The sequence below is a fragment of the Eurytemora carolleeae genome, unplaced genomic scaffold, assembly GCF_000591075.1.
Source record: "Eurytemora carolleeae unplaced genomic scaffold, Eaff_2.0 scaffold76, whole genome shotgun sequence".
In the NCBI taxonomy this organism is placed as follows: Eukaryota; Metazoa; Arthropoda; class Copepoda; order Calanoida; family Temoridae; genus Eurytemora; species Eurytemora carolleeae.
In genome coordinates, this window is record NW_019396128.1 from 142,453 (window position 1) to 170,244 (window position 27,792).

A 27,792-nucleotide genomic window follows, 5' to 3' on the forward strand; every position below is an offset into this window, starting at 1 on the left:
TACACTTACAGTAATATACATTCAAATAAATATTAACATGTAACAAATTCACTCTAATTCTCAATTTTCAAAAAACGATAAAAAAAATTTATTTTCTGAAAGTTTAAGACTCCATTGTATTCAGCTCTCTTGGTTGATCCGGATCAGAGACAAAGGGATCATAGGTCCACTGAAACAAAATCATATTTAACCAAAGAGATCATAGGTCCACTGAAACAAAATCAAATTTAAACAAAGGGATCATAGGTCCACTGAAACAAAATCAAATGTGAACAAAGGGATCATAGGTCCAATGAAACAAAATCAAATTTGAACAAAGGGATCATAGGTACACTGAAACAAATCAAATTTGAACAAAGGGATCATAGGTCCAATGAAACAAAATCAAATTTGAACAAAGAGATCATAGGTCCAGTGAAACAAAATCAAATTTAAACAAAGAGATCATAGGCCCACTGAAACAAAATCATATTTGAACAAAGATAAAAGATAACTCTTGTATTGTGGATATCTAGATCAATTCTTGATCTCCAACTTTTGTTAATCTGCAGATAATTCAATCTTTATTCGATATTCCGCGGTGTAATTGTACCCTGAAGAGATAAAGTATTTATCCTAAAATATAAAGTGCCCACTGTGGAAATCAAAATCAAGTGATCGGGATTAAAGTTTCCAGCTCTGGTCAGGTTGATTTAACCATAAAATATCATGATTTTGGTGGTATTAATTTTCAAATTCTGAAATTAAAATTTGAACTTCAATTGCTCCACTCAATCAAAATCGTTTAAAATTAGTGGCTAATTTGTAATTTTCTTTTTTTTTGGTTTTAAAAAAAAACATTTTTATGTATTTTTCGTAATTACATTAATTGATTATTTAAAAATATTATTTACCTTAGGAAAGACTCTCTTAAACAAGTGCAATAGAACTGTATCTTGTTGGTTTAACTGACCATCAAATATACATTTCATATGTCCATGCGTTCCCAAAGGTTCCTAAATATACATTTCATATGTCCATGCATTCCCAGAGGTTCCTAAATATACATTTCATATGTCGATGTGTTCCCAGAAGTTTCTAAATATACATTTCATATGACCATGTGTTCCTAGGGGTTCCTAAATATGTTTTCCCATAGGTTCCTAAATATACATTTCATATGTCAATGTGTTCCCAGAGGTTACTTAATATACATTTCATATGTCAATGTGTTCTCAGAGGTTACTAAATATATATTTCATATGTCAATGTGTTCCCAGAGGTTACTAAATATACATTTCATATGTCAATGTGTTACCAGAGGTTACTAAATATACATTTCATATGTCAGTGTTCCTAGGGGTTCCTAAATATGTTTTCCCATAGGTTCCTAAATATACATTTCATATGTCAATGTGTTCCCAGAGGTTACTAAATATACATTTCATATGTCAATGTGTTACCAGAGGTTACTAAATATACATTTCATATGTCAATGTGTTCCCAGAGGTTACTAAATATACATTTCATTATGTCCATGTGTTCCCAGGGTTCCTAAATATACATTTCATTATGTCCATGTGTTCCCAGAGGTTCCTAAATATATATTTCATATGTCCATGCGTTCCCAGGGGTTACTAAATATACATTTCATTATGTCCATGTGTTCCCAGGGTTCCTAAATATACATTTCATTATGTCCATGTGTTCCCAGAGGTTCCTAAATTTATATTTCATTTGTCCATGCGTTCCCAGGGGTTCCTAAGTATACATTTCATATGTCCATGCGTTCCCAGGGGTTCCTAAATATAAATTTCATTATGTCCATGTGTTCCCAGAGGTTCCTAAATATACATTTCATTATGTCCATGCGTTCCCAGAGGTTCCTAAATATACATTTCATCGTCTTTGCAAGAACAATGAAGTTAAGTTTGTTTTTCTTTCTGAAAATTTTATATCTTTAATTGTGGGTGTCCTTTAAATATACGTTTCATTAGTTCATGCCCTTCTAAGGATTCCTAAATTTACATAATATATGTTAGAGAGTTTCTAAGAGTTTATGCTTCTACTAAAATATACTTTAAATATGTTTAGGCGTCCTTCGGGATTCAATATTTATTGATATTTTCTTAATTTTTTCTTTAAATACCTTAATATGTCCTCTTCTTCCCATTTTAGTTCTGAGTTCTATAGGTTTAAACCATTCAATATCTTCTCTGTTAAAGAACATAAATCTAACAGTAGCGTGCCTTTTCAGAACCTGCAGAAACAAACTTTCATATTTCTTCTCATGTAAAGATAATTTTATTGTTAAAACCAAACCAATTTTTATCATATTCCATCCTAATCCCATCCCATCCCATCCCATCCCATCCCGTCCCATCCCATCCCATCCCATCCCATCCCATTAAAAAACAAATTCTAGAATTTTTTTACAAGAAAAAATTGAAAATGAAAAGTTTGTATTCCTTGAAGGGATGACCGGAAAGCAGGGTTCGCTTAACAATAACCCGGTCTGGGTCAGCGCTTAGCAGGGTTCCAGATCCAAGCAGAGAATGGGTTCCGTCAGTTAACTCCTGAACAGTTAAAATGTATATGAACGCGTTTTCGGCGTTTAAAATAGTTGGTTTTATGAGCTTTCTTTTCTGCCTTAAAGGAACTCTTTTAACCTTTGCCTGATGAATGAGATATCTTTATTTTCACGCTGATTATTTTCAATTGTGTTTTCTCTGTAAAGGTGACTTGCAAATATTTGCAACAGAGAAAATGATGGAAATTGTGATATCAAAAGACGATATCTTCCTCATCGTTGCCCAGTTCGAGGTTTAAAAGTGCCGTTGTGAATTGAACATGGTCAACAACGATCTTATTACAAATTTGTTAAAGTTTTGTTAGTATTTTAGATTTTTTGTATGTCCGATCATAACTCATGAACCTCTTGACCAATTTGCCTCAAATCTTGATTAAGAAACTGTAGTGAAGAACCACGGGAGTGCTCTTACCTTGGTTTGAAATTTCAAGTTGAGTGGGTTGACATTTGAAACGAAAGTTTAGTTTTCGGGCAAAGCTGGGTGTCGAGGCTAGTATCTGATAAAAAAATTAAACCTGGAAAACGAGAACAGGTGCTGGAGGGAATGTGATGGGAGCAAAGGTCGTCATCACCACTACATCATCCCGGAAGTATCTCTCGTATTTATGCTTGTTTCCGGTACTATGCTGGCTGAAGATAGGACACGAGGCAAACCTTCGCCAACCACAGTGGAATATTAATCTATCCTAAATCAAATCAAATCAAATCAAATCAAATCAAATCAAATCAAATCAAATCAAATCAAATCAAATCAAATCAAATCAAATCAAATCAAAAAAAACCCGTTCTAAATATCAATATTGAGTATATCTCTACTAATTGTTAAGTACGGAGTATAGAGATGAAACCTGTTCTAAATATCAATATTGAGTATATCTCTAATAAATGTCAAGTACGGAGTAAAGAGATGGAACCCGTTCTAAATATCAATATTGAGTTTATCTCTACTAAATGTGAAGTACGGAGTAAAGAGATAAACCCCGTTCTAAATATCAATATTGAGTTTATCTCTACTAAATGTGAAGTACGGAGTAAAGAGATAAACCCCGTTCTAAATATCCCTACTAATTGTTTAGTACAGAGTAAAGAGATAAAATCCTTTCTAAATATCAATATTGAGTTTATCTTTACTAATTTTTAAGTACGGAGTAAAGAGATGAAACCCGTTCTAAATATCAATATTGAGCTTATCTCAACTAATTGTTAAGTGCGGAGTATAGAGATGGAACTCGTTCTAAATATCAATATTGAGTTAATCTCTACTAATTCTTAAGTACGGAGTAAAGAGATGAAACACGTTTTAAATATCAATATTGAGCTTATCTCAACTAATTGTTAAGTACGGAGTATAGAGATAAAACCCGTTCTAAATATCAATATTGAGTTAATCTCTTTCTAATTGTTATGTACGGAGTATAGAGATAAAAACCGTTCTAAATATCAATATTTAGTTTATCTCTACTTATTGTTAAGTACGGAGTAGATAAAACCAGTTCTAAATATCAATATTGAGTTTATCTCTACTTATTGTTAAGAACGGAGTATAGAGATAAAACCCGTTCTAAATATCAATATTGAGTTTATCTCTACTAATTGTTAAGTACGGAGTATAGAGATAAAACCCGTTCTAAATATCAATATTGAGTTTATCTCTACTAATTGTTAAGTACGGACTATAGAGATGAAACCCGTTCTAAATATTAATATCGAGCTTATCTCTACTAATTGTTGAGTACGGAGAGTAAAGAGTTTATCTCTAGTTACTGTCGAGTATGGAGTAAAAACATGAATCCCGTCCTAAATATCAATTTATCTCAGCTTATGTTTTTGCTCATACGGTAGTTTGCAGCATTGGAGCATTATTTTATCCCTAACCTTCTATTTGAGGTTTAAGATGAGCTCCAACTCCTTTGACGTAGATCTTGACATACCATCCCACCTCGGCACCAGTAACAGCCTCGGACAAAATCCTCTTCTTTGTCCTCAAGAAGTTCTCAAACTGAAATATTCTTCCGTAGTCGTAGGGGAGGTTCTCCTTAGGATCCCAGACTGTTGTCCTGAAGCTCTTGAGACCGCGATATTTCTGGAACCTGACCCTGGCTTGGGTGTCCCTGGGGGTGTCCACCTCATCGGGGAACATGGCCTCCAGCCTCGCCTCTCTCAACCTCTCCAGTTCATTCACCTCCTCGCTAAAATATAAAAAATTCATTAAAATATTTATCGTTTATTTCAATAAACTCTTCATTTATAGAGTAGTATGTCCTATCCACAACAGTAACCTCTAGCTCCCTTAATCAGACATAGGGTTAAAGGGAACCGTTGTGAATCAAACAGTGCCACTTAAAATTCATCTGAACAGTCCCTTTTCGAATGAAAATGGAAACCAACTAAAAACCATAAATAGTAAAGCTTCATTGTTGCCAACAACACGACAGGAGCTTGTCTGACTAGAGTAAAATGATCATTAAACCATTTTATGCGGTAATTTATAAGACTTGAAATTTCATATATTACCATAATGTCTCAACACCTAAATACAAAGAATAATTTAAATACAATAAAAACTAAAATTTTATGAAAAAGAATAAACTAAACATTTATCCATGAACACGAATGGTAAATGTACAATGTACAATGTACAGTGTACACTGTACACTCTCTAACAAGGTAATAAAAGGGCTATGTTTTCAAAAATTCAAAAGTTCAAAAGTCAGGATTTTTTATTTATAAGAAGTTAAATCTAACCAAATAGGAACAAATTGTTTAAAAATTAATTCCAACCTGAAATTAACGTGTTTCATATCATAATCCTCTGTATTCCCAGCCTCCGATTCTGTTACAGTATCCTCCGCCATATCCTCCTTCTCATCCTCCGATTCGTCCTCCGAATCTGATTCTTCAGCAGCTGGGATATCTTCAACCTCGTTCATCTCCTCATCGTCATCTTCATTCTCATCATCCTCTGCATCATCCTTGTCCTCCTCGTTCTCTTCAATCCAGGCAGCTTGGTATTCACTTGTTCCCTTCGGTACTCTTTTAGTTCTCTTCTTGTCCCCTAGGGTTAGCCGAAATTATTATCATTTATTATTATTTATTATCATTACAGGGTGGCCAAAACTTTTTTGAAAAAATCCGTACAAAAATCCGTACATTTTCAGAAGAAAACCGTACAATCCGTACAATTTTCGAAAAAAAAATCCGTACAATCCCTACATTTTTTTTAAAAAAGCCGTACATTTTTTAAAAAATCCGTACAATTTTCGAAAAAATCCGTACACCAAAAGTACTCAATGACATAAGAACAGCCAATGTTCACAACAGACCTAGTTAATCTATATAATAGGAATATCTTTNTCTAAAATAATATTTTGTAAAAATGAAATTTTCTTCGTTTTATATAAAGCCTATATTTAGGAATCTTTGCTGTAAATTAATGAAGTTTTACAATTGCAAATAGGTTTGAAAAATAAATAAACTAAAATAAACAGATCAGATAAAGATGGGAAAGCGTTTTTCTCATTCACTTCTTTGCTTTGGAGAAGGATGAATGAAGTGAAGGATAAATGAAGATAAAGAATATGAAGGATGAATAAAGATAAAGGATGAATAAAGATAAACAGATGAAGGTTTGAAAACCATTATTACTTTCTATTCCTTCACCTTTATGCTCTGCCTGTGCCAGCTCCTCGTCCGTCGGCCAGGTTTGCTCTCCGTCCATACCGTCCGGGGCTATTTCAGTCTCAAGATCAACAATGTCGTCATTTGGAAGAAGAACACTGAAAATTTCATTATATAAAGCTTTAAAAATTAAATAAACAAATGGCCATGAAGAAATAGTGACTTTAAAACAAAATTGCACTTTAGCAACAAAGAGGACTGGGTGGTCATGAACAAAGTGTCAAATGATACAAAAATGGTGACCTTGAAACAAAAACGAAACCGCAAAACCAAAAAGATGACCTTGAAATGAAATGGTAACCGCGAAACCAAACGGTAACCGTGAAACCAAATGGTAACATTGTAATCAAATGGTAACCTTGTAACCAAATGGTAACCTTGAAACCAAGTGGTAGCCTTGAAACCAAATGGTGACCTAACAACAAAATAGTGACCTTGAAACCAAATGGTATCCTTGAAACCAAATGGTATCCTTGAAACCAAATGGTAACCTTGAAACCAAATGGTAACCTTGAAACCAAATGGAAACCTTGAAACCAAATGGTAACCTTGAAACTAAATGGTAACCTTGAAACCAAGTGGTAACCTTGAAACCAAATGGTAACCTTGAAACCAAATGGTAACCTTGAAACCAAATTGTAACCTTGAAACCAAATGGTAACCTTGGAACAAAATGCTAACCTTGGAACCAAATGGTAACCTTGGAACAAAATGGTAACCTTGGAACCAAATGGTGATCTAACAACAAAATAGTGACCTTGAAACCAAATGATGGTATCCTTGAAACCAAATGGTAACCTTGAAACCAAAGGGTAACCTTGAAACCAAATGGTATCCTTGGAACCAAATGGTAACCCTGAAACCAAATGTTAACTTTGAAACCAAATGGTAACCTTGAAACCAAATGGTCACCTAACAATAAAATGATGACCTTGAAACAAAAGTGATCTTGAAACAAGATGGTAACCTTGAAACAAATATGGTCCCTTGAAATAAAAGAGTGACCTTGAATCAAAATAGTGACCTAGAAAACAAAACGTCGATCATAAAACAAAATGGTGGCCTTGAAACAGGAAGGTGTCCAAGAAACAAAATGATGGTCTTGAAACAGGAAGGTGTCCAAAAAACAAAATGGTGGTCTTGAAACAGGAAGGTGTCCAAGAAACAAAATGGCGACTTAAAAAAGGAAAATAAGAATCTAAATGTTGACCATGAAACAAAATATTTTATTTATTCTATACAATCCGAACAAAGAACTGCCACAGAATTTCTTCTGGAGAACATGAAACTAAAGTGGCCTTGAAACAAAATAGATACCTTGAAACAAAAAAAAATGGCGAGGTTATAACCTTAAATCTTCCATCTCATTCTTCTTTGATATCGGACAAGGATCCTGAAGCTTCTCTATCTTCTCGAGCTGGAAATCCCCGAGACCAGGAATATGAACTAATCTGTTCACGGAGATATCCTGGCTTCGTACAAACCCTGTCAACTCCAACGAACCTGAAAACCATATTTTAAAAAATATGAAAGAGTTGGTTTACATTTCAACATTGTGCCTAACTGATGCTATGCAAACTGACGGAAAGCGTATCCGACCTAATTATCGAGTAGTTTTCACAACTTGTGCGTTTACGGAATTAAAATGCCCCTTGTAACTACGTTTAAACCTCAAACCAACTCCATCTACCCAGCCTAACCTAACCTAACATATTTTATAATCTTATACAATTTTCGGTTTGTAAAAACCCTTAGGTCAGTTTCATCTGACTCGGTTGAGCGGGTACAGTCTTAAAAATACAAACCTTCTCCTGGTGCCTCTCCAGGTATATATTGAACAGTCTCCGCCAACATATTGCCGCGTCTCTCTCTCAAGGTACTGCTCCGCCGTTTCTGGGAGCCGAATGTTCTAACTGTTTCAAACATTTAAATATTTTGTTATAAAAATAATTTATACTACACCGAAAATTTTATAATTTGATCTAGGAGCATATATTTCCATTTGCATAGGGCAGGATGGTAGGGACTGTAAGCGTAATTATAAGGGATCCTCCACGCAAAGATGACAATGCCCGATTTACAACGGTACTCTTAAAAGCTTTATCTGATCAGGTATGAATTAGATATGTATGTTTTTTTAAACTGTTTATTTTTATTTGTGGTTTCTCTGCAAAAGTTACTTGCGCATTTCCTGCTTGAAGAAACAATGAAGAAAATAACAGAATCACTTTTCCGAGTGAGAAAAACGAAATTATCTTCCACATTTTTTAGCAGATAAAGGTTTTAAGGGTATCGTTGTAAATCGGGTATTGTAAACTGTCATCTTTGCATGGAGGGTCACTTAAAATTACGCATACAGTTCCTTTAATTAATAAAAATCTGTGATTTAAATGTTTGATAAATTCCTAAATTGACAGCGTCTGTATCTGTTTCTAAAGTATAAATCTTCTCCGCCGGGAACTTTCTCTCCAGAGCTTTAATCATCAATTTCTTTACCTCCGTTAGTTTGCTCGGAGGTATTTCATCTGCAGATCCTAGAACCATCAGAGGATCTGCAGGTATACCCTGAGCTAGGACACTAGACAGGATCAACTCTCCTCGTTCTAAACCAGATCTTTTATTATTCTTAGTTTTATTTAAAAATTGCTTAACACCTCAGGAAGTAATTAACATGCTAAATAATCTAATTTCATAATTCGGAAAGTTTTCAAATTAAAAACACGAGGGATCAAAATATGAAAGATGGCAGTTAGCTTTTTCTGTACAAATTATCATGTTTAATAAGAGACACTTATCTTATATTTAATAATTTTAGCCAAAATATAAATATAATTATTAACAGTGCTTAGGATCCGGATCCGTTGGATCCGCAAAATTTTGGCTTCCTGGATCCGGATACTCAAAAATATGTGGATCCACGGATCCGGATCCAAGGGGTAAAACATCAACCAAAAACTACAAAAAAGTTTTTTTATTTCTAAAACCCAAATCTGAACTTTTGAAAAAAAGAGATATTATAAAAATTTCCTCATTTCTGAATGGTTCAAGTTTTAGGATAAAAAAGCAAAAAAAATAAAACAAAAGATTTGAAAAATATTTTTTATTAAAAAAAATTCAGCAAATCTTAAAGAATTGACCTGGATCCGGATCCATTTTTTCCAATGCGGATCCAGGATCCGGATCCGGATCCTGCATCAAATTTAAATGGATCCTAAGCACTGATTATTTTTAGAGAACTTTTTTAACAGTTTTTGGTTGATATTGAACCTTGATCCATTTTCATGGATCCGCATATTTATTTGGATCCGGCGTATCCAACGGATCTGGAACCTACGCACTGATTAAAAGTTAATATTTCATTTTAACCTGAAAGGCCGGTGTGAGGGCACAAAAGAAACATTACTGTATCACAAACCTGTACAAAACAGAATTTAAATTATGAATAATAATGAATATGATCCAGTACCTTCTATCTATCTATCTATTATGACATCCCAATAACACGAATGTTACCAGGAAACCACCCCTCCCTGAGGAGTGCGTAGGTCACAGAGTTAGCATGACATGACATTAGTAAGAGAATGTTAGGTTTTTAGCTTCAATGGTTCCCAGCTAGGCTAGAGTTCCATGAGAGTGAATTTAAACAATGAATAATAAATATGAATATACCTTAGTAACGTCCAGTATCTCGAAGAATGAATTAATACTATGAATAATGAATGTGAATTAACCTTAGTAACGTCCAGTATCTCGAAGAATGAATTAAAACAATGAATAATGAATATGAATCTACCTTAGTAAGGTCCAGTATTCTCGAAAAATGAATTAACACTATGAATAATGAAAATGAATCTACCTAAGTAACGTCCAGTATCTCGAAAAATGAATTAAAACTATGAATAATGAATGTGAATTAACCTTAGCAACGTCCAGTATCTCGTAGAGTGAATCGAAGCTAGGAATAATGAATGAAAATCTCTGCTTAAATCTTGGAACCATGAGATGTGTTACTCCAGATTCTGTTTTCGTCATCTGCAAAAACGTAAAAAAATTATATTTGTAAACTATGAAAAAAATATTCTTGCTTTTAAATTCAAAGTTAAGGATACCTTTTTTGTTGCAATTTTACTAAAAAAAATTGGGAACATTTTATTATCATAAATTAGGTAACTAACCCACCTCTGCGTCCTGCATTGACGATGTGAGTTTCTCCAGGAGTCCTGGTACATTTGGAACCTGACTGTCGGAGAGAGGGATGAGAGCAACCAGAACTGGAGGAGCTCCGTGTCCTCCGATACCGCGCTTCCGAGCAGTGACCTCCTGCCTTGCGAGGTTCCTGGCCTGGGTTAGATGGTTTTTCCGATCTTGCTTCCGCTGAACCTTGATCCCCTTCTTAGACACAACCTGGAGAATTCAGAGGATTAGAACTAAGGTTGTTTGTGAGTTTTAGTAGTATACGAATCCAAGCTGTCACTTTCATAAGGATTTTGTTTTGCTTGTTCCTGTGCCTTAATTTAGGATATATATAAGGGACCCCCTTTTGAATCGTTCAATTTTAATCCCATCTCAAGTTACAAACGAACTATAAAAACGAAGTTTCTGTTATATCTTAGTAAGTCAGACGTTTTTACTTATTATTATTATTTTTAAAGGACAACCCAGCATTCAATGAAATAGGGGTCGGCGCTCCTAGCCGCCGAAATGTTAAATCAGTTTAAAAAAAAAACCAAAAAAGTACCAATTCTGGAGTCAAAACTTCTGTGTAAAATGGTGTTCATCTACACCACTTGATATCGTTATCCACTGTGATAACTTTATATTGGAGAGGTATGTGCTTTCACCTTTATCTTAGTTATTCCTGCAGTGTATGACCACCACAGGATATCCAAGGTGAATTAAATTAATCTTTAAGTCTGCACAAGATGCTTAATTTATATAAAAAATTCTGACCTCATGGCTAGTTTCCAAGGCCATTAGTCATTACACAGGAATTTGTACAGGGGAGTGTCTACTTTTTTTAAGGGGGGGGGGGGGGGGGGAAAACCAAAGATATTACTAACTCGCCCCCCCCCCTAGTGTGCGCCTAAGCTAGTTTCTCACCTTAGCGGATACCCGACCTCTATTCTCCTTCTCAACTGCTCCTTTACTCTTGTGCCGACCCGTCTTATGACTCTTGTTCGACTGTTTGAATGCTCCCGCCCTGTGCGCCTCTCCTACAGACGCCATCTTGATTCTTGTTCAAGATTGTTCTGGAAAAAACGTACAACATGACAATTTTCAGAGAAACGATCATATTATAAAAATATAAAAGGTTTTTACGAATTTTACATTATCTAAACGTTAACATGGTACTTATGATTTATAAATTATGTCACAAATACATTAAACAATTTATTATTTATTAGCACAAACTTAATTATATGATTTAATCATTTCAACCAATGTGTTTGGACAAACAATTGGATTGTTTACATTCTTTGCAGTACGCTTTGCAGTTATACGTTTTGCAGTACGCTTTCGTTGCAATTTTAAGTGACCCATTTAAAAACATGGAAGTGTCTTTAAATTAGTTCAGAATTTAGTTTATGCTCTAAAATACAATCAATTGTTTCTATTATACAAGATCCTTTAAAAGAACCATTTAAAAACTAAAAACAACAATTATAATAAATTATAATAAATATATGAATAATACTATTTAGATCCTTGAACATATTTGACTTCGTCGAAAGCTTTCCTTGCTTTCTTGAGCTCTTCGTTCATGGTGAGAAGTTCACGCACACGCGCATACATTCGGGGGTGCTTACGGACCAGGAATATTATATCCTCTACCTAAAATCATTATCAATCAATTATCATTATTCGTTGGTTAAAATAATTATTCTTACAATTGATGAGTCAATTATCAAAAACAAAATTTGTCTATTATCAGATCACTTATAAAACAAACTATAAAATTAATTATAAAAAAATGATTACATAAATCAATGATCAAATATATGGTTAAAATAATGCCCAAATCAATAATGAAATTATTTGTTAAATAGATTATTTAAAAATCAACTATCAATCAATCAAATCAATTATAAAATCGGAATCAATGATTAAATCAATTATTAATTCAGTCGGTAAGTTGGCTAATAACATTTATCAATGATCATATTAATTTTAGAATCAGCCATGAAGATTTTAGTCATACAAATCTTCAAATCCAACATAAGATTATCAACCAACCAACCAGCAAACCGACCACTCAACCATCCAACCAACCGTTATACCTGAACCCGTCCTATTCTACCGATCTCCATGGATTTGTGGGTCATCTCTGTTATAAACTCCAAGACCAAGTCCTCGAGAAAGTCTACGGTTTCCGTGTATGGGTTTCTGTCATCACCGTATCCGTAGAGCATACAACGGATTTCCTATAAAAAAATTGATATCTGAAAAAGATGCAAACCCCCATATCTTTGCAACCTGACGGTGTAAACTTTTTATATTTAAAACTTTCAAGAAGTAGTAGAACTCAGGAGGGATAGACGAACTACTTATAACTGGTTATTAAATCCGACCAAAGGTTGCAAAGATATAAGTGATAGAAAATTAGAATATAAGGCGATTTATCAGTTCCATAACTAGTTACAAATCAACTACGAGAAATCTGAAAAATCTTACATTGACAGGTTTTACAAGATTTAGAGTCCATTTACATTTACATTTTGGCTTCCTCGATCAAGATCCGAAGGGAAACCGAAAATATTAACCAAAACCTTCTAAAATTTTACTTTTTGCTCCAAAAAAACACTAATCTCAACTGTAAACTAATGAACGATCATTAAAATTTAAAAGCTTCATAATCTCTGAAATTTTCATTAAGTTCTAACATAAAAATAACCGAAAACAACATTTTACCAATATTTTTTAATTTTCTTTAAGATATTAATAAAGCTTTAAGAAATGATAATGGATTCGGATCCGCATCAATATGAAATGGATCCTAAGCACTGGTGAAAATAAAAATCAAACCTTAGAGAAGAACCTTCTTCTTCCACCATCCCCGGACACATCCCCCATCCCCTCATCCCTCTCCTCATCGTCCTCAAACCCCTCGAAACTCCGGTTCGGATCCTCAATATTCTCCGCCATATTTTATCTGAAAATTTAGAAAAAAAAATTATGGTAAACTTGGCGGCCATATTGATTTAATCTCCTCGTGTAATACTTCCGGAAGCCAGGATAAATAGGCCGGAAGTAGAAAGGATTTATTTGATTCCCAAACCTTCTTCAGATCTTTGGCCGATTCTACTTTAGCTGAGTTAAGCGCCTTGAGGATGATCTCTGTTCTGGGCTGAAGGTTGGACCAGGACTTTGTCATGATCACAGGGTTGGAGAGAAGGTTGGACACGTACTTCTCCAGGGACGGAGCAATCTTTCCCTCCAGAAGAAATTTAGCCAAAAATTTGTATTTCTGAATCCCAGACTGGAGTTCTAGTTCTACTCTAGGTAGGGGGAAGGAACCGGGTCCAAAGGTTCCTGAAAAGAAGTTTTTAGATCAAAATTCCTGTTAATCTTTTCAAAAAATGTCGAACCTTAGTTAAGTGGGGGGCATTGCCCTAAACGGTATAATTGGTTATGATACCACTCCTCTAAAAATATATTTCATCTTTTCTTTTCCATAACAAAAGTATTTTGTTGCCAGCAGTATAAGGAATTGAGTCTTTGCTACAAACTCCAATTTTCTGATCCCTATATCTTTGCAACCTGATTGTGTAAACCTTTGATATTTCAAAATTAGAGTATTTGATCCAACCGAATTCAAGGTTTAAAATATCGAAGGTCTATGACATTTGGTTGCAAAGATAAAGGGATTAGAAAATCCACAAGAATAAAAACTGTGCACCAAACTTCAAGAAAATATTCATTTATCTGTTTAAATCTGAAGATAAATTCTAAATAGAGATTGAAGAGAAGAATAAAAAACTCCAAACAAAAGTACGATAATTCAATGAAAACTTTAAAACTAACCTCTAAATGAAGCTCTGATAGTTCCTGAACTAGAACAATATCTAGGTTCAGGATCCTCTATAGGAGCTCCTAGGTTGCATAAACCTGGAATATATTTAGCTAACCACTCAGGTTGGATCTCCGTCACACACCGTAGATACACTTTATCCGTCTCGAAAACCTCCTGGTAAACGATCCAATCCGGAGACTTCTTCTTGAGGACGGATGAAGAGTGGATGAAGGCTGGTTGCTCCATGGCTCCTATTTTGTATCCTCCCTTGATAAATCCTTCCTCTCCTTCCTTTATCTTTCTCCCTACCTGGTCACCACAACCTAATCATAAACCTAATTAATTGTATCATTTACTCCAGGAAAATTAGAACCTAGAGAAATTTAAACCCCCGCGGGATTCAATGATAAACCCGAGGACGTAGACAAATGTACTGACAAATGTATTAATTGTGATTTTAAGAAAAAAGGCAAGGACGGACAAGTTTAATAAGGTCGCCTATAGAAAGGTATAAAATTCTGACTATAATATTCATCGAGAGAAGAGTTGTAAAACCATTGAAAACCTGACGGGATTCAATCAAAAACTTTCTATTTAAAACATCATTTTAAGACTTACTCCAGAATTATTCATGGCACTGAAAATTTGTCGTTAAAATTTCTCAGATTTGCTGTTAACATTTGTTTGAGTAAAAAGTAAATTTTAATCGATTTTATCTTATTTCATTTTGACAAAGTTTGGGACCGATCGGATCTATTTTAATGTTGGTAACGATCGAGGCAGATCCCCAATGTAAAATCCCCAGACCACCATCGATCGTTAAAGGACTGTGCCCAAAAATGAAAATGAGTGAGAATTCAGCGAAATCTAAAAACTGATAGCTTTGGATCGATCCGAGTGGCATCAGAGGCGTATTCATTGGGGGGACCTAGGGGGCCCCCCCCCCCCCCCCCTGTACAATTGAAATCTATGGTTTTAAGGTCCCACGGCTGCTGAGCCCCCCTGTAAAGAAACCCCCCCCCCTTCCCTTGGACCAATTCCTGAATACGTCCCTGCGTATTTTCTTATGATCTGACCTGCTAGGAGAAGCTGTTGAAGGAGTCTGGCCTCGTCTTGTGATGGAGGTTTAAGACCAGGCTGAAGGATCTGTCCAACCCCTGAAAAAACCAGTTCTTTGTATTATTTTATTCGTTACAAGCTGAAGTTCCTTGTGTTGCCCGTGGAATTTTGAAAAAAAATCTATTTTTTTGCTACCCCCGGGATACCCATGGGTTTCCTCAATAATTTCAGCTATAGCTAACATATAAATATATGGACAAAGAGCTTTATTATATTGATTTATTTTTTGCTACAATTTTTTTCTTCAATTTTATAGTTCTACGTAATTTCTAATAAATTGTAGCAAGACTTTAATCTAGCAATCGATAACTGTCATTAATAAATAGCCTTAGACTTTCAGGGGGGGTCAGGAGATGCTCATATAACAAATATATATCGCTGGAGGGAAGAAAGGATGATTACAAAACTATTTTCTTTTAAATTAAAACTAAAAATTAAAACTAAATTCTACAGATCCTAAATTTATGAATTGTAATAATAATTTTTAGGATTCAGCCTGACCCCCCCCCCTTCATTTCACGCGAACACTCCCTTTAAATATAATGAAAAATACCTGGAAGTACAACCTCTACCTCTGAACAGAGCTGTTTCCTTAATCTTCTAATCTCGTGAAGAGCTTTAGGTCTCAACCCGACACTTTTACAGAACTCTTCAGTATCTCCGGACCTCTCTGCGATACAGAGAGCGTAGAGAAGAACCATTGGATCTCCCAGGCTAAGGGTGTTTCCTTGACCCACCCAATCCCTCCTAGATCATAAAATTTTTTAGATTCATCTGTAATTATTATAGTGGGGGTTTTTTAATATTTATTTTCGTTACTTTATATCTCATAAAAAAATGTTCGTTTACCATACGTGGGCGCTAGAGCGTCGGGAAACCCGGCGGTCCCGGGGTGCAATTTAAACTAAAACTATATCTTGCAATTTCTAGCATCAATTTTTTTCATTTAGTAAGTGAGATATGAATAAATTAAAAATCAAAACTGTAAAAACCCTGCAAGTTAAGACCCCATTTTATACTTTTCTTTTTCTGAAAAATAAAAACACCTACTAAGGTTTATGTCTTTCCATATATATATACTTTTTGCTTTAAGCAACGAAGTTAAAAACCAAACAAATGTAAGAAATTTGGTTTTTACACTTTACATCCTAATTGTCATGAATTGCGAATGAAGTAGGAAACAGAATGAATTAGTAGTTTCATGTTACAAATAACATGCTTAAACTTTTAAATATTCGAAGATGGCTATGTAAGATATAAGGATTACCTTATCTCCATGAGTTGTTTAGGGGCCTTCTCCTGACCCCCTGAACCAACCCCCTTCTCCACCAACACTTCCTGAGCACAAATAATCAAGAGTTAAAGGAGAACTTAAAGGGACTTAAAGGGACATGGTAGAACTTAATAAAGGGAAGTATCACGTGATTTCAAGTAACCCATTACATTCATGATTCACAACGCTTCCCTTTAAAGCTTTACCTAACTAATAATGAAAGTTATATAATTTTCCTCAGACATATATTTAAAGGGCGCCGTTGTGAATCGGACATCTGAATTTTTACATGGGCGGCCACTTCGAAGTAAGCTCGCTTATTCATTTAGATTTTACATGGGCGGTCACTTCGAAGTAAGCTCGCTTATTCATTTAGATTTTACATGGACGGTCACTTCGAAGTAAGCTCGCTTATTCATTTAGATTTTACATGGGCGGTCACTTCGAAGTGAGCTCATTAATTCATTTAGTTTGTACATGGACGGTCACTTTGAAGTAAGCTCGCTTATTCATTTAGATTTAACATGGACGGTCACTTCGAAGTGAGCTCATTTATTCATTTAGTTTGTACATGGACGGTCACTTCCTCGCCTATTCATTTAGCTTTTACATGGACGGTCACTTCGAAGTAAGCTCGCTTATTAATTTAGTTTGTTAGCATAAAATTTTCAATAAAATCCAATGACTTAACGTTTTAAGGTGCAATCTTTTTAATTAACCATCCATAAAATTATAATTTCTAAAACCACCCTGCTAATTAGCTCTGGAAAATGGGTTTGATAAGAGAAGAGTGCTGACCTGAACTGAAAGTAGGGAGACGAGTGCTATGGAGAGGGGGAGAAGGTTGTGTTGATGAGAGAGAGCTAGCATTTTACCAAACCTTGGAGATACAGGAAAACTAGCAACTGCTTTACCCAGCGGAGTAACTGTACTTGTAAACTTAATCTTCTCAACCTCACGCAGGGGTAGCCCGGGGGCGGGGCAACTCAGGAGTCGGAGCAGTTGTAACCGTTCTTCTGCTCCGCGTAGTTGAACCTTGTCGGGTGGAGAAGGGAAGGGAAAGTTCACGACTTTGTCGATGTTCATCGCTTTCATCTGGAGTAGAAGTCCGTCCGCCGGTTTCTGCTGGATTTCTGGTTCAGAGAAATCTTTCATATCATTATTGAACACTGCACTACTGTACAATCTAGATAAAAAACACAATTATTGTACTGTACTGAATTACAATACAACCTTGAAATAAAACAATTGTTGTACTGTATTGCACTACCAGTTGTTTCTGTAATGCACTACTATACAATTTAGTAATTAACAAATTTTGTACTGTACCACAATACTGTAAAACCTTGAAATAAAAATATTGTTGTACTGCACTGCACTATAGTACAATCTAGAGAGAAAAACCACAATTGTTGTACTGTACTGCACTACTGTACAATCATGAATGAAAACAATTGTTGTACTACACTGCACTACTGTACAATCTAGAAATAAACAATTACTGTAATGTACTGCACTTGTTTACAATCTAGAAATAAAACAAATGTTGTACTGCACTGCACTTCTGTACAATCTATAAATAAAACAATTGCTCTGAACTGCACTACTGTCCAATAAAACAATTGTTGTACTGTACTGCACTACTGTACAAACTAGAAATAAAACAATTGTACTGAACTGCACTACTGCACAATAAAACAATTATTGTACTGAACTGCATTCCTGTACAATCTACAAAAAAAACTGTTGTACTACACTGCACTACTGTACAATCATGAATTAAAACAACAGTATTTGAGTGTATAGGACATTCTTGTATTAAAGCTGTAAAAAATCAAATCAAATCAGACTTTTAGGAACGATCTTTTTCATCATTCAATCATTGAGTTTTATTTCATATTATGGATTAAGAATAAAATCTAAATCCTGTTACACTAAAAGATATTCAGATAAAACCTATTTCAACATTAAACCTAAAAATATCTACAAAGAAAAAAAAAGGATTTGATTTTTATCAAACTTTAACTTTATCCCGCCAAACTTGAAAGAGAAATTCAGATGAGTTTCTAAAACTAAAACTTGAAAACTCGGAACAGAATCAAACAGTATTTAATCATAAAATCACTTCATAAAACTTTTAATCAATTCTTATCATACTGCATGATACAAAATGTCTATCACGAACGACTTTTTGCGTTTCTTCTGTCGATTTTCATTAAATAATAGGATACATTTAGTTGCCAAGTCTATTTCTAAAACAGATTAAGAGAGACAAAAAATCAAAACGAGTTTTTAGTCTTAATCTTGCTTCGACTTAACAGGACAGACCCAGGATTTTAGTCCAGGATCGAGAATAAAGGATCCGAAATCTCGGTTCCGGAAATCCGGAATCTAGAATTCTAAATCTAGGATCCTGAATCTAAAATCTTGAATATAGGATCCTGAATCAAGGATTCGGAATCTAGGATCCAGAATCTAGGATACGGAGTCTAGGATCCTGAAATCCTGACTCAAGGATCTTGAATCTAGGATCCTGAATCTAGGATCCTGAATCTAGGATTCTGAATCTAGGATCCTGAATCTAGGATCCGGAAATCCGGAATCTAGGATCTTGAATCTAGGATTCTGAATCTAGGATCCTAAATCTTGGATCCTGAATCTAGGATTCTAAATCTGGGATCTGAATCTAGGATCCTGATGAATCTAGTATCCTGAATCTAGTATCCTGAATCTAGTATCCCGAATCTAGGATCCTGAATCTAGGATCCTGAATCTAGGATCCTGAATCTAAGATCCTGTCTCTAGGATCCAGAATCTAGGGTCCGTAATCTTGTATCCGGAATCTGGGAGCTATAATTCAGGATCTAGAATACAGGATCCGTAATCTATAAGCCAGGATCCAGAACCTAGAATCCAGAATCAGGTTTCTAGGATCCATGATCCGGAATCTAAGATCCATGATTCGCGTGAGAATGAATCTTTAAAACTGGTTTTCTATTATATCCTGAAATGAGCCACATCATATTGGAATATGATAATCTTATGAGGAAAAAAATGTAATAATGGAAATGTAAAAGAATTCCATTATTACATTTTTATCCTCATAAGATTATTATTATATCATATTTGTGAGGTTCCATGGGCACATACTCAAGAAATTATATTAAAAAATAATTCTGGTTAAATCAGACTATTTTAAGTTGGAACAGTTAACATTATGAAAGGTTGCAAATAAGTTTTATGCTCTTGTTCTGACTAACACTGTTTTATTTTTCTAATGTTAAAAAAAAAACATTTTAAAAGTAAAAATTGGTTCTTAATTTGAAAGTAATGCATGTGGTGTGATTGTTTCCTTAATTTAGTTTAGTTTGTTTGTTTACCAATTTCTAATGATTTTGCTCGTTTTTCAAGTTATTGAGATACAGCATGTTAAATGTGCCCGGAGTTTTTTTTAGATGGAGAGAAGGTATTGTATTGTGTTGTCTTAATCTACTGAACAATATCGTGTCTTCATTTATAGAAGAAATCATTTTCTGATTATTAGATCCTAAATCTTCCAAAAAGAGGAGATAAAATCAGGTTATCTAGTAAGAATCAGTTCGACATGAACTGATGAAAATCTTTGTCTTTTATTCATGAAGCAAGATTTACTGGTTTGTTTTCATTGCTATGGAGTGCTAAGACTCCATTAAAAATGTGACACTAATATTTCAATGATAAGTTTTTTATACTTTTTTTTGGTTTTGATTGTGGTTTCACTTCCTCATCTCGAACTATGTGAGATATGGTGACTCAGACTACTATACAAGTATGCAGAGATTTGCAAAATCTCACCGAACTTGGTTTGAATGAAAATGAACTGAAAAAAAATTAATAAAGTAGGCAGTCGGGCAGTATGCTTTAAGACTCGGCAGTTTGATGGAAGTGTCTAATGGAAGGCTAAAAGCATCGTCCATATTTTTGGGAATGGTCAGAAAATGTTAATTTCCACTCTTCTGTCAGGACTAGGGTTGAGATTCAAATTGATATTTCTGAATTAAGGTATATCAATACTTCAAAAAAAGAAAAAGGTAAGTGAGCATGTTTTAAAAAAGTAAAAAAGGTAAGTTTGCATGTTTCGATATAAAAGAAAAAGGTAAGTAATATAAATATGAAATATGAAGTGAGCATGTTGTTTTTAAGTTAAAAAAGGTAAGTTTGTATGTATTAATGTAAAAGAAAAAGGTGAGTTTGCCCTGTGCATGTTGTCAGTACAAAATAATTAAGTTAATATCTATACTTAAAAGATCAATATAAGGATCGTGTAAGAATGAATATTCTTTCACGCTCAGACCGTGAATTTCCATTCTTACACGGTCTGAGCGTTAAAGAATGAAAATTCTACACCTTCAGTGTAAGAATAAGCATTCTTAAACGCAAGGAAGCGAACAATATTAAAATTGTTCCTCCTGAACCGTGTAATAATGGGAATTCTTACATGATAGCTTTACTACTATGGAACCGAACAGATATGATATAATAAGATTTCTGAACTTTAACATATACGGGATGCAATATAAGAAATTTAAGGTCCATACTTTAAGATAATGTAACGCATAATCATATGAATTTCATCTCTACCTGTATGCATGACCGGCCCCTTGTCTTCCTGCTCGACCAGCGCGCTGGTTTGCCGCGGCCTGACTTGTCCAGGTAACAACAAAGGTCGTAACTCCGGTAACCTAAGTATAATAAAGAATTAATTTCAAACTAAACTTTTTTTAACATATCTCTTCATTGTCGCTATTTTGTTTTTTCTTATTCTACTTCGTAAAAAAAAACAATAAAAATTCACAGCTCTTGTTTTTCTTAAAGAAAGCTGCAAAATTAAAAAGAAAAGCTAAATATTTATTAAAATGACATCCTTGATTTTATCCTTCTGTCTGTCTAGACATCTTTTTGAAATTTTTTCTATCCAACCTTACTATTATGTACAAATTGTATCGGAAACTAGATTTAGTTAAGGTCAACGGTCAATTACATATTCTTTATTATATGAATGTATATCTTAAAAGTCACCAATTGTTATCATCTACCCCAGATCTACCCCAGATCTATCCTAGATCTACCCTAGATTATCCTAGATCTACCCTAGATCTACCCTAGATCTATCCTAGATCTACCCTAGATCTACCCTAGATCTACCCCAAGATCTACCCAAGATCTACCCAAGATCTACCCTAGATCTACCCTAGATCTACCCCAAGATCTACCCTAGATCTACCCTAGATCTACATATCTTTCTATCCAGCTATCCTATTTATCCATCTAACCTATATAAAATGTGCAAATTGTATCGGAAACTAGATTTAGTAAAGGTGAAGAGACAATTACCTATTCTTTATTATATGAATGTATCTTAAAAGTCACCAATTTTTATCATCTACCCTTTATCTACCCTAGATCTACCATAGATCTACCCTTTATCTACCCCAGATCTACCCTAGATCTACCCTAGATCTACCCTAGATCTACCCCATATCTACCCTAGATCTACCCCAAGATCTACCCAAGATCTACCCTAGATCTACCCTAGATCTACCCTAGATCTACATATCTTTCTATCCAGCTATCCTATTTTTCCATCTAACCTATATAAAATGTGGCAAATTGTATCGGAAACAAACATTAGAAAAGGTCAAGAGACAATTACCAATTCTTTATTATAGAAATATATCTTCAAAAGCAACTTTAACGAATTTTGTGTAATCCTCTAGCTACCTATCTTTCTATCTATCTATCCTACAGACAAGTGACAAGATAACAATTACCTTGTCGTAGAACTTAGTTTTTACTTTCCCTGTATCCACGACATATTTAACTCCAGGGATAGTTAAAGACGTTTCAGCAATATTTGTAGAAACTACACATAGCCGACTTCCTGCCGGTGGCGGAGCAAATATACGATTCTGGTTCTCCTGGGATAGTAGGGAGTACAGGGGTAGGACGTGGAGAGGCTGAGAATCTTCCCCGGAGAGAAGTTCTACGTCCTCTTCATCCAGGTCTTCGTCCTCGCTCAGATCTCCCTCACACTCCAGGTCCTCAGGAGGTTGAATCTGATAATTATCTAGATCAAGTTCGGGCAAATCCTCCATTTTCTTCTCCTCCACCTTCTTCTTCTTCTTTTTAGATTTTTTCTCATGAATTGGCGCATTCTTCACCTCTTCGTCGGAGTAAGTTCCCGGGAAGGTTTGTCTAAGTTTCCGAACCAGAACGTTAACCTCCGATTGTCCGGTGAGAAAGACGAGAATACCACCCTCCGGAAGCTCTCGATGTATTTTACAAACCTTTCGATAAGCCTCCGCTAGATAATCCTCCGGCGTTTTCTTGTTAAAGTGTACAGTTACCGGAAACTGACGGGACTCCACGCTAATTACAGGCGGGATGCTCCTGAAAAGGCGTGAGTTTTTGGTAAAATCCTCGACTCTCAGTGTGGCAGACATAATTATAAGTTTAAGTGGACTATTTTTCTTGTGTCGAAGCGGCACAATTCTGGAAAGAAGACCAATGAGAATATCAGTGAACACGGAGCGTTCATGAGCTTCGTCAAGGATAATTACAGAATATTTCGAGAGAAGAAAGTCCTTCTCAATCTCCCGGAGGAGGACTCCGTCCGTCATAAACTTGATCTTAGTCTGGGGGGACACGTTCCCCTGGAACCTGATCTGATACGATACCTCGGAACCAGTTAATCCTAAAGAAAACATAACTTCAGATTTCAAAGGAAATGGTTCGAATAATTGGGTTTGATAATTAATTTTATATTATATCTAGAGAATTATTATACCTAATTCTAAAGCAACCCTGGTAGACATAGCTGTTGCTGCAACTCTTCTAGGTTCTGTTATACCAATCAGTTTACCGTCAGCAGCATAGCCTGCAAATATCAGCTTCCGGTCAAAACTAGCATGGGTGCCCAGCTTTACCTGGAGTTTCCCAATGGAAGTCAACAAAATCAACTTAGAATTTTCAAACGAGGCTAAATACTCCGTTCCTCGATCAAAATCTGAAGCAAATCGGTCCAGTCGTTCATGAGTTATGATCGAACACCCAAACAAACAAACAGAGATTACTACTTTACATTATAATTAACATCCAGGCGTTATTTGACACTAAAGAAAATGTCTTAGTGTGTATAAAACCATTTATAATAATAGTTTTACGGGTTTTAGAGGTTTCAAGAATAATAATATTAATAATATTTTTGAAGATCTAAGAGAGAAAACATGGAAAATTAAGTCTTCATTTTCAACCTTCCCTCACCCCCTCTTTTTATTCTTAATCCCAAGCTTTACTTAATATCCCCCGCAATAACATATATTTTCTTTAATAAAAAGGGGATGATGGAGATGTTATGTTTGATGTAGGGGGGGGGGGAGGGGGTGTCTACCTTCAAGTAGGAGTTTTGAACGTCCAATTTGCGGTTAAACTCAGGATTTACAGATAAAAGTGTAATATGTCTCAAATGAATCATAAAGAAGTTTTCCACAACACTGCATACTCAGTTCAACTACTTTACATAGCCGGTCACTCCCTTTAAACCCTCACAACATATTAAGAGGGGGGTGCAATTCTTAGTTCAGAAAATATCTTTGAGACATTTATCATAAAACTTCAGACGAATCACGTAATGCAAATTATATTTAATTTTTAGGTTATATGATTGATTGATTGTAAATTTAATGTTAATCAACCTGCTTCGTAAAGAAACTGTGGGACCTGAGTTGTTTTACCGGATCCCGTCTCTCCAGATAACACAACCACCTAAAACATAAAATCCACCAAAATTAATAAAAAAATCCGCAATATTTTTTAAAAACATTTTTACAACTCGAATATTAAAATTCTAATTAGTTAGAAAAAAGGAATTGTTGTTGTGTTTATAAGTGACTCTCCATTAAAAATTTTTGATTTTTTACATTTAGAACTCAGGTTGACCCCCTCTTTAGCATAGAATTAATTTCATGTCTGAACTCAAACTTCATGTCTTGAAAGGGTTAAGCCTCGCTGTGGCCTCTATAATGGATTTCACTTTGGATACACTCTCTTTACAGAATTAAAATAAATGAATTTTTACCTGGTTATTATTAATGCATTCCATAATCTGCTGTTCCTCTCCAATTATGGGAAGTTTATTCCTTAAATTCAAGATTTCTAATACCATATCGTAAATTGAAAAAAAAAAAAATTTCTTAATTTTACTCTTGCAGTTTTCTAATTTCAATGAAAAAGCAATTTGGAATAAAATATAATGTGGACATTACTCAAAACTTGAGTTGGTTTGAAAACAAAAACAGGTGCATTTCAAATATGAAAGGTTAAAGATCATTTTTAACATAAAAACTCTAAATTTCACAACAATATTCTCTTACCTTGAATCAATAATAGCTTGAGTACGGTTCACAGGAACAAAAACAACGGAGCTAACTGGTTTATAACTACTAGGAACAACCTTAAATAAACTAATGATAATTTAGGATATTTTTAAGAACCCCCCCCCCCCCCAAGGAAAAAAGATTTCGGGAAGAAATAATGAAAAATTGGACGTAAACTGTCAATTTTTTACCATATTTTTTATTTTATAACCTAAAAATTAGTACTTTCCATCTATATTGAGAACTGTTCTAAAAATTATACCTTATTACTTTCTGAATCTGAATCTGGCGATTTTTCTATAATTTTTTTTTCAACACTTTCTTTTATTTTCGACGTTTCTTTAACATCATTTTCTTCTATATTTGCTGACTTTGATTCTACCGGAGAAGATATTTCTGGACTTTTTTCTGTATCATCCATACCGTCGTCAGAGGACTCACTCTCCGACTCACTGGGAGTATCGAACCCAAGAACGTTGTCTCCGGTTGGGGCAGGTTTCATCTCCGGGTCCATTTTTCTCCTTTTTCTCTTCTTCTTCATTTCATCCTGTATCTCGTGCAAGGGTTTGTCTAGATAAAGGAACGGATTAAATCCTTAAACTAAATTTTTCTAATGTTTCTCTAATGTTGTAGACCTTTGATGCTTCCAACAACTCACTAGTAAAAGGTTTGAAATATCAGGTTGCAAAGATATGGGGATTCGAAAATTAGTGAATTTTCAGTCCTTTACAATAAAAAGAATAATCAACTTATTAATGTTTATCCTTTTATGTGAAAATGTGGTTGGTTCAACAACTTCATATCAAACCTGGAGTTTTGAGAGGAAATTATCGAAATCTCATTTTTTGCAAAATCTCAATATAATTTTAAATTTTTTAACCTTGTGTTTGCATAATCTTAATGGTTTGTTCTTCTTCAACTAGCTGTCGCTTCACGCCCTTCGTCTGGGCGGAGCTCAAGGACTCTAGGCTGGAGAGGAGGGCGGAGTCAACCTGTACCTTGGCCAGGGCCTCCAGTAGTTCGCCACGCCCAGCCTACAAACATGACATCGTCAGATTTTACTTAATTCTAATTTTAATTGACTTTTCTTTCTATTTATGTGATGAAACAAAACTTTCAAGAAACAAAGAAAATCTTTAAAATCAGGAAAATGGAAATTTATTCAGTATATTTATTCTCAAATATAAATGTATTATTAATAATATTTTGAAGTGATGTGATTTTCGTAGAACTTTCGCCAACCAACCCTGGTTAGGCGGGTCCAAACTGCATAGTAAATTGTGATTACTTATTTGTGATATCTCATGCTTTGTAGTTGAATAAATATATGAATATGAATGTAGTTCTTCCCGTTTTTATAATCCGTACTCCGAACCAAAACAAAATTTATTTTTCTCCACAATTCAGATTTTATCTTAAGTTCTCTATTCGGCAATAATTTAGTAAGAAAAAGAAGAGATAACAAAAACAGAAGTGTTAAAATGGGAGATATACGAGAGTTTATTACCTTTTTCTGTTTAATATCGACAATCTTCTCTAAACGCGTTCGTTGTTTCTTGGACAATATTCTTCCAACAGGTTGAATTTCTTTCTCTTTCTACAGATAAGATATATAGACAGGATGATAAACTTTCTATATAGTAATATATATAGCATAACCAGGGTGATAACTTTCTATATAGTAATATATATAGCATAAACAGGGTGATAACTTTCTATATATTAATATATATAGCATAAACAGGGTGATAACTTTCTATATATTAATATATATAGCATAAACAGGGTGATAACTTTCTATATATTAATATATATAGCATTAACTGGGTGATAACTTTCTATATAGTAATATATATAGCATAAACAGGATGATAACTTTCAGTAAAGGGCAATTTTTTTAAAAAGATTTAATGAACAGCGTGATAAACTTTCTATAAAAAAATATACAGAACAGGCTTTTATCTGATGTTTCATCTTGGAGTGAGATGTTTAATATCTGCATTTAATACTGGACTAATAAAAATGAAGACTAGGAAGACGACATTCAAGACATTTCATATAGATACATTGCTGTGTTTCATGTTCATTGGACCATTGGACAATTGCTGTGTTTCATGTTCATTGCACAATTGCTGTGTTTCATGTTCATTGCACAATTGCTGTGTTTCATGCTCATTGGACAATTGCTGAGTTTTAAGTTCATTGCACAATTGTTGTGTACCATGTTCATTGGACAATTGCTTTGTTTCATGTTCATTGGGCAATTGCTGTGTTTCAAGTTCATTGGACAAATGCTGTGTTTCAAGTTCATTGCACAATTGCTGTGTTTCATGTTCATTGCACAATTGCTGTGTTTCATGTTCATTAGACAATTGCTGAGTTTCAAGTTCATTAGAAAATTGCTGTGTTTCATGTTCATTGGACAATTGCTGTGTTTCATGTCTATTGCACAATTTAAAATCACAACTTCAGACTGACAGCCTTTACCTATACCATCTCCAGAGTTCTTAAAATCTTTATCTTCCCTTATACTGCGGTTTCTGAGCTGGGAGCGCGAGAACGTTAGATCCTTGAAACTGATCTTTATCCTTGATTCCAGAAATATCAATCTTTTTCTGCAAAGCAGAGATCTCCCCGGTCTCCAGCGATCCCCCAGGCTGCTCCCGGGCTTTCCAATTATACCGCTTCTTACTCTTACCCATTCTGAATTCTGAAAAATGGGGTTATT

The 27,792-nt window shown here is 34.6% G+C and overlaps 3 protein-coding genes across 3 annotated transcripts; all 3 read right to left on the reverse strand.

The window, feature by feature from the left end:
* Nucleotides 1-72: 72 nt before the first annotated feature.
* Nucleotides 73-11,498, reverse strand: LOC111695790 (pre-rRNA-processing protein TSR1 homolog). Its single transcript, XM_023465231.1, has 16 exons — nt 11,348-11,498; nt 10,427-10,651; nt 10,166-10,279; nt 9,614-9,662; nt 8,653-8,850; nt 8,053-8,160; nt 7,597-7,750; nt 6,230-6,345; nt 5,351-5,624; nt 4,445-4,758; nt 3,931-3,935; nt 3,085-3,255; nt 2,448-2,555; nt 2,129-2,239; nt 894-995; nt 73-169 (listed from the first exon to the last, which is right to left on the reverse strand). The coding sequence occupies exons 1-16, from the start codon at nt 11,471-11,473 to the stop codon at nt 104-106; spliced, it is 2,241 nt and encodes a 746-aa protein (XP_023320999.1). The 5' UTR covers nt 11,474-11,498; the 3' UTR covers nt 73-103.
* Nucleotides 11,495-13,405, reverse strand: LOC111695778 (transcription initiation factor TFIID subunit 13-like). The gene is made up of 3 exons (XM_023465216.1): nt 13,271-13,405; nt 12,526-12,669; nt 11,495-12,079 (listed from the first exon to the last, which is right to left on the reverse strand). Exons 1-3 carry the CDS (start codon nt 13,388-13,390, stop codon nt 11,942-11,944), a joined length of 402 nt encoding a protein of 133 aa, XP_023320984.1. The 5' UTR covers nt 13,391-13,405; the 3' UTR covers nt 11,495-11,941.
* LOC111695777 (probable ATP-dependent RNA helicase kurz) lies at nt 13,397-27,790 on the reverse strand. Its single transcript, XM_023465215.1, has 16 exons — nt 27,590-27,790; nt 26,572-26,661; nt 25,945-26,098; nt 25,327-25,634; nt 25,062-25,141; nt 24,767-24,827; nt 24,384-24,453; nt 23,477-23,566; nt 22,461-23,383; nt 21,271-21,371; nt 17,449-17,836; nt 16,645-16,715; nt 15,931-16,124; nt 15,335-15,415; nt 14,270-14,581; nt 13,397-13,777 (listed from the first exon to the last, which is right to left on the reverse strand). Exons 1-16 carry the CDS (start codon nt 27,764-27,766, stop codon nt 13,419-13,421), a joined length of 3,459 nt encoding a protein of 1,152 aa, XP_023320983.1. The 5' UTR covers nt 27,767-27,790; the 3' UTR covers nt 13,397-13,418.
* Between the last annotated feature and the right edge of the window lie 2 nt (nt 27,791-27,792).

Bases quoted from the DNA above. Each gene is read 5' to 3' on its own strand.
- LOC111695777 (XM_023465215.1), bottom strand. From the start codon at position 27,766: ATGGGTAAGAGTAAGAAGCGGTATAATTGGAAAGCCCGGGAGCAGCCT. The intron at 16,716-17,448 runs GTCAGCACTCTT...ATTTGTGCTCAG, and splicing joins TCTCCCTACTTTCAGTTCAG to GAAGTGTTGGTGGAGAAGGG. The intron at 16,125-16,644 runs GTAATCCTTATA...TTTATGATCTAG, and splicing joins AAACAACTCATGGAGATAAG to GAGGGATTGGGTGGGTCAAG.
- LOC111695790 (XM_023465231.1), bottom strand. From the start codon at position 11,473: ATGGCGTCTGTAGGAGAGGCGCACAGGGCGGGAGCATTCAAACAGTCG. The intron at 8,161-8,652 runs GAATTTATCAAA...TGTTTGAAACAG, and splicing joins TACAGACGCTGTCAATTTAG to TTAGAACATTCGGCTCCCAG. The intron at 170-893 runs GTAAATAATATT...ATTTTGTTTCAG, and splicing joins TTAAGAGAGTCTTTCCTAAG to TGGACCTATGATCCCTTTGT.
- LOC111695778 (XM_023465216.1), bottom strand. From the start codon at position 13,390: ATGGCGGAGAATATTGAGGATCCGAACCGGAGTTTCGAGGGGTTTGAG. The intron at 12,670-13,270 runs GTTTGATTTTTA...ATTTTTTTATAG, and splicing joins GAAGAAGGTTCTTCTCTAAG to GAAATCCGTTGTATGCTCTA. The intron at 12,080-12,525 runs GTATAACGGTTG...TAATGATTTTAG, and splicing joins GTAGAATAGGACGGGTTCAG to GTAGAGGATATAATATTCCT.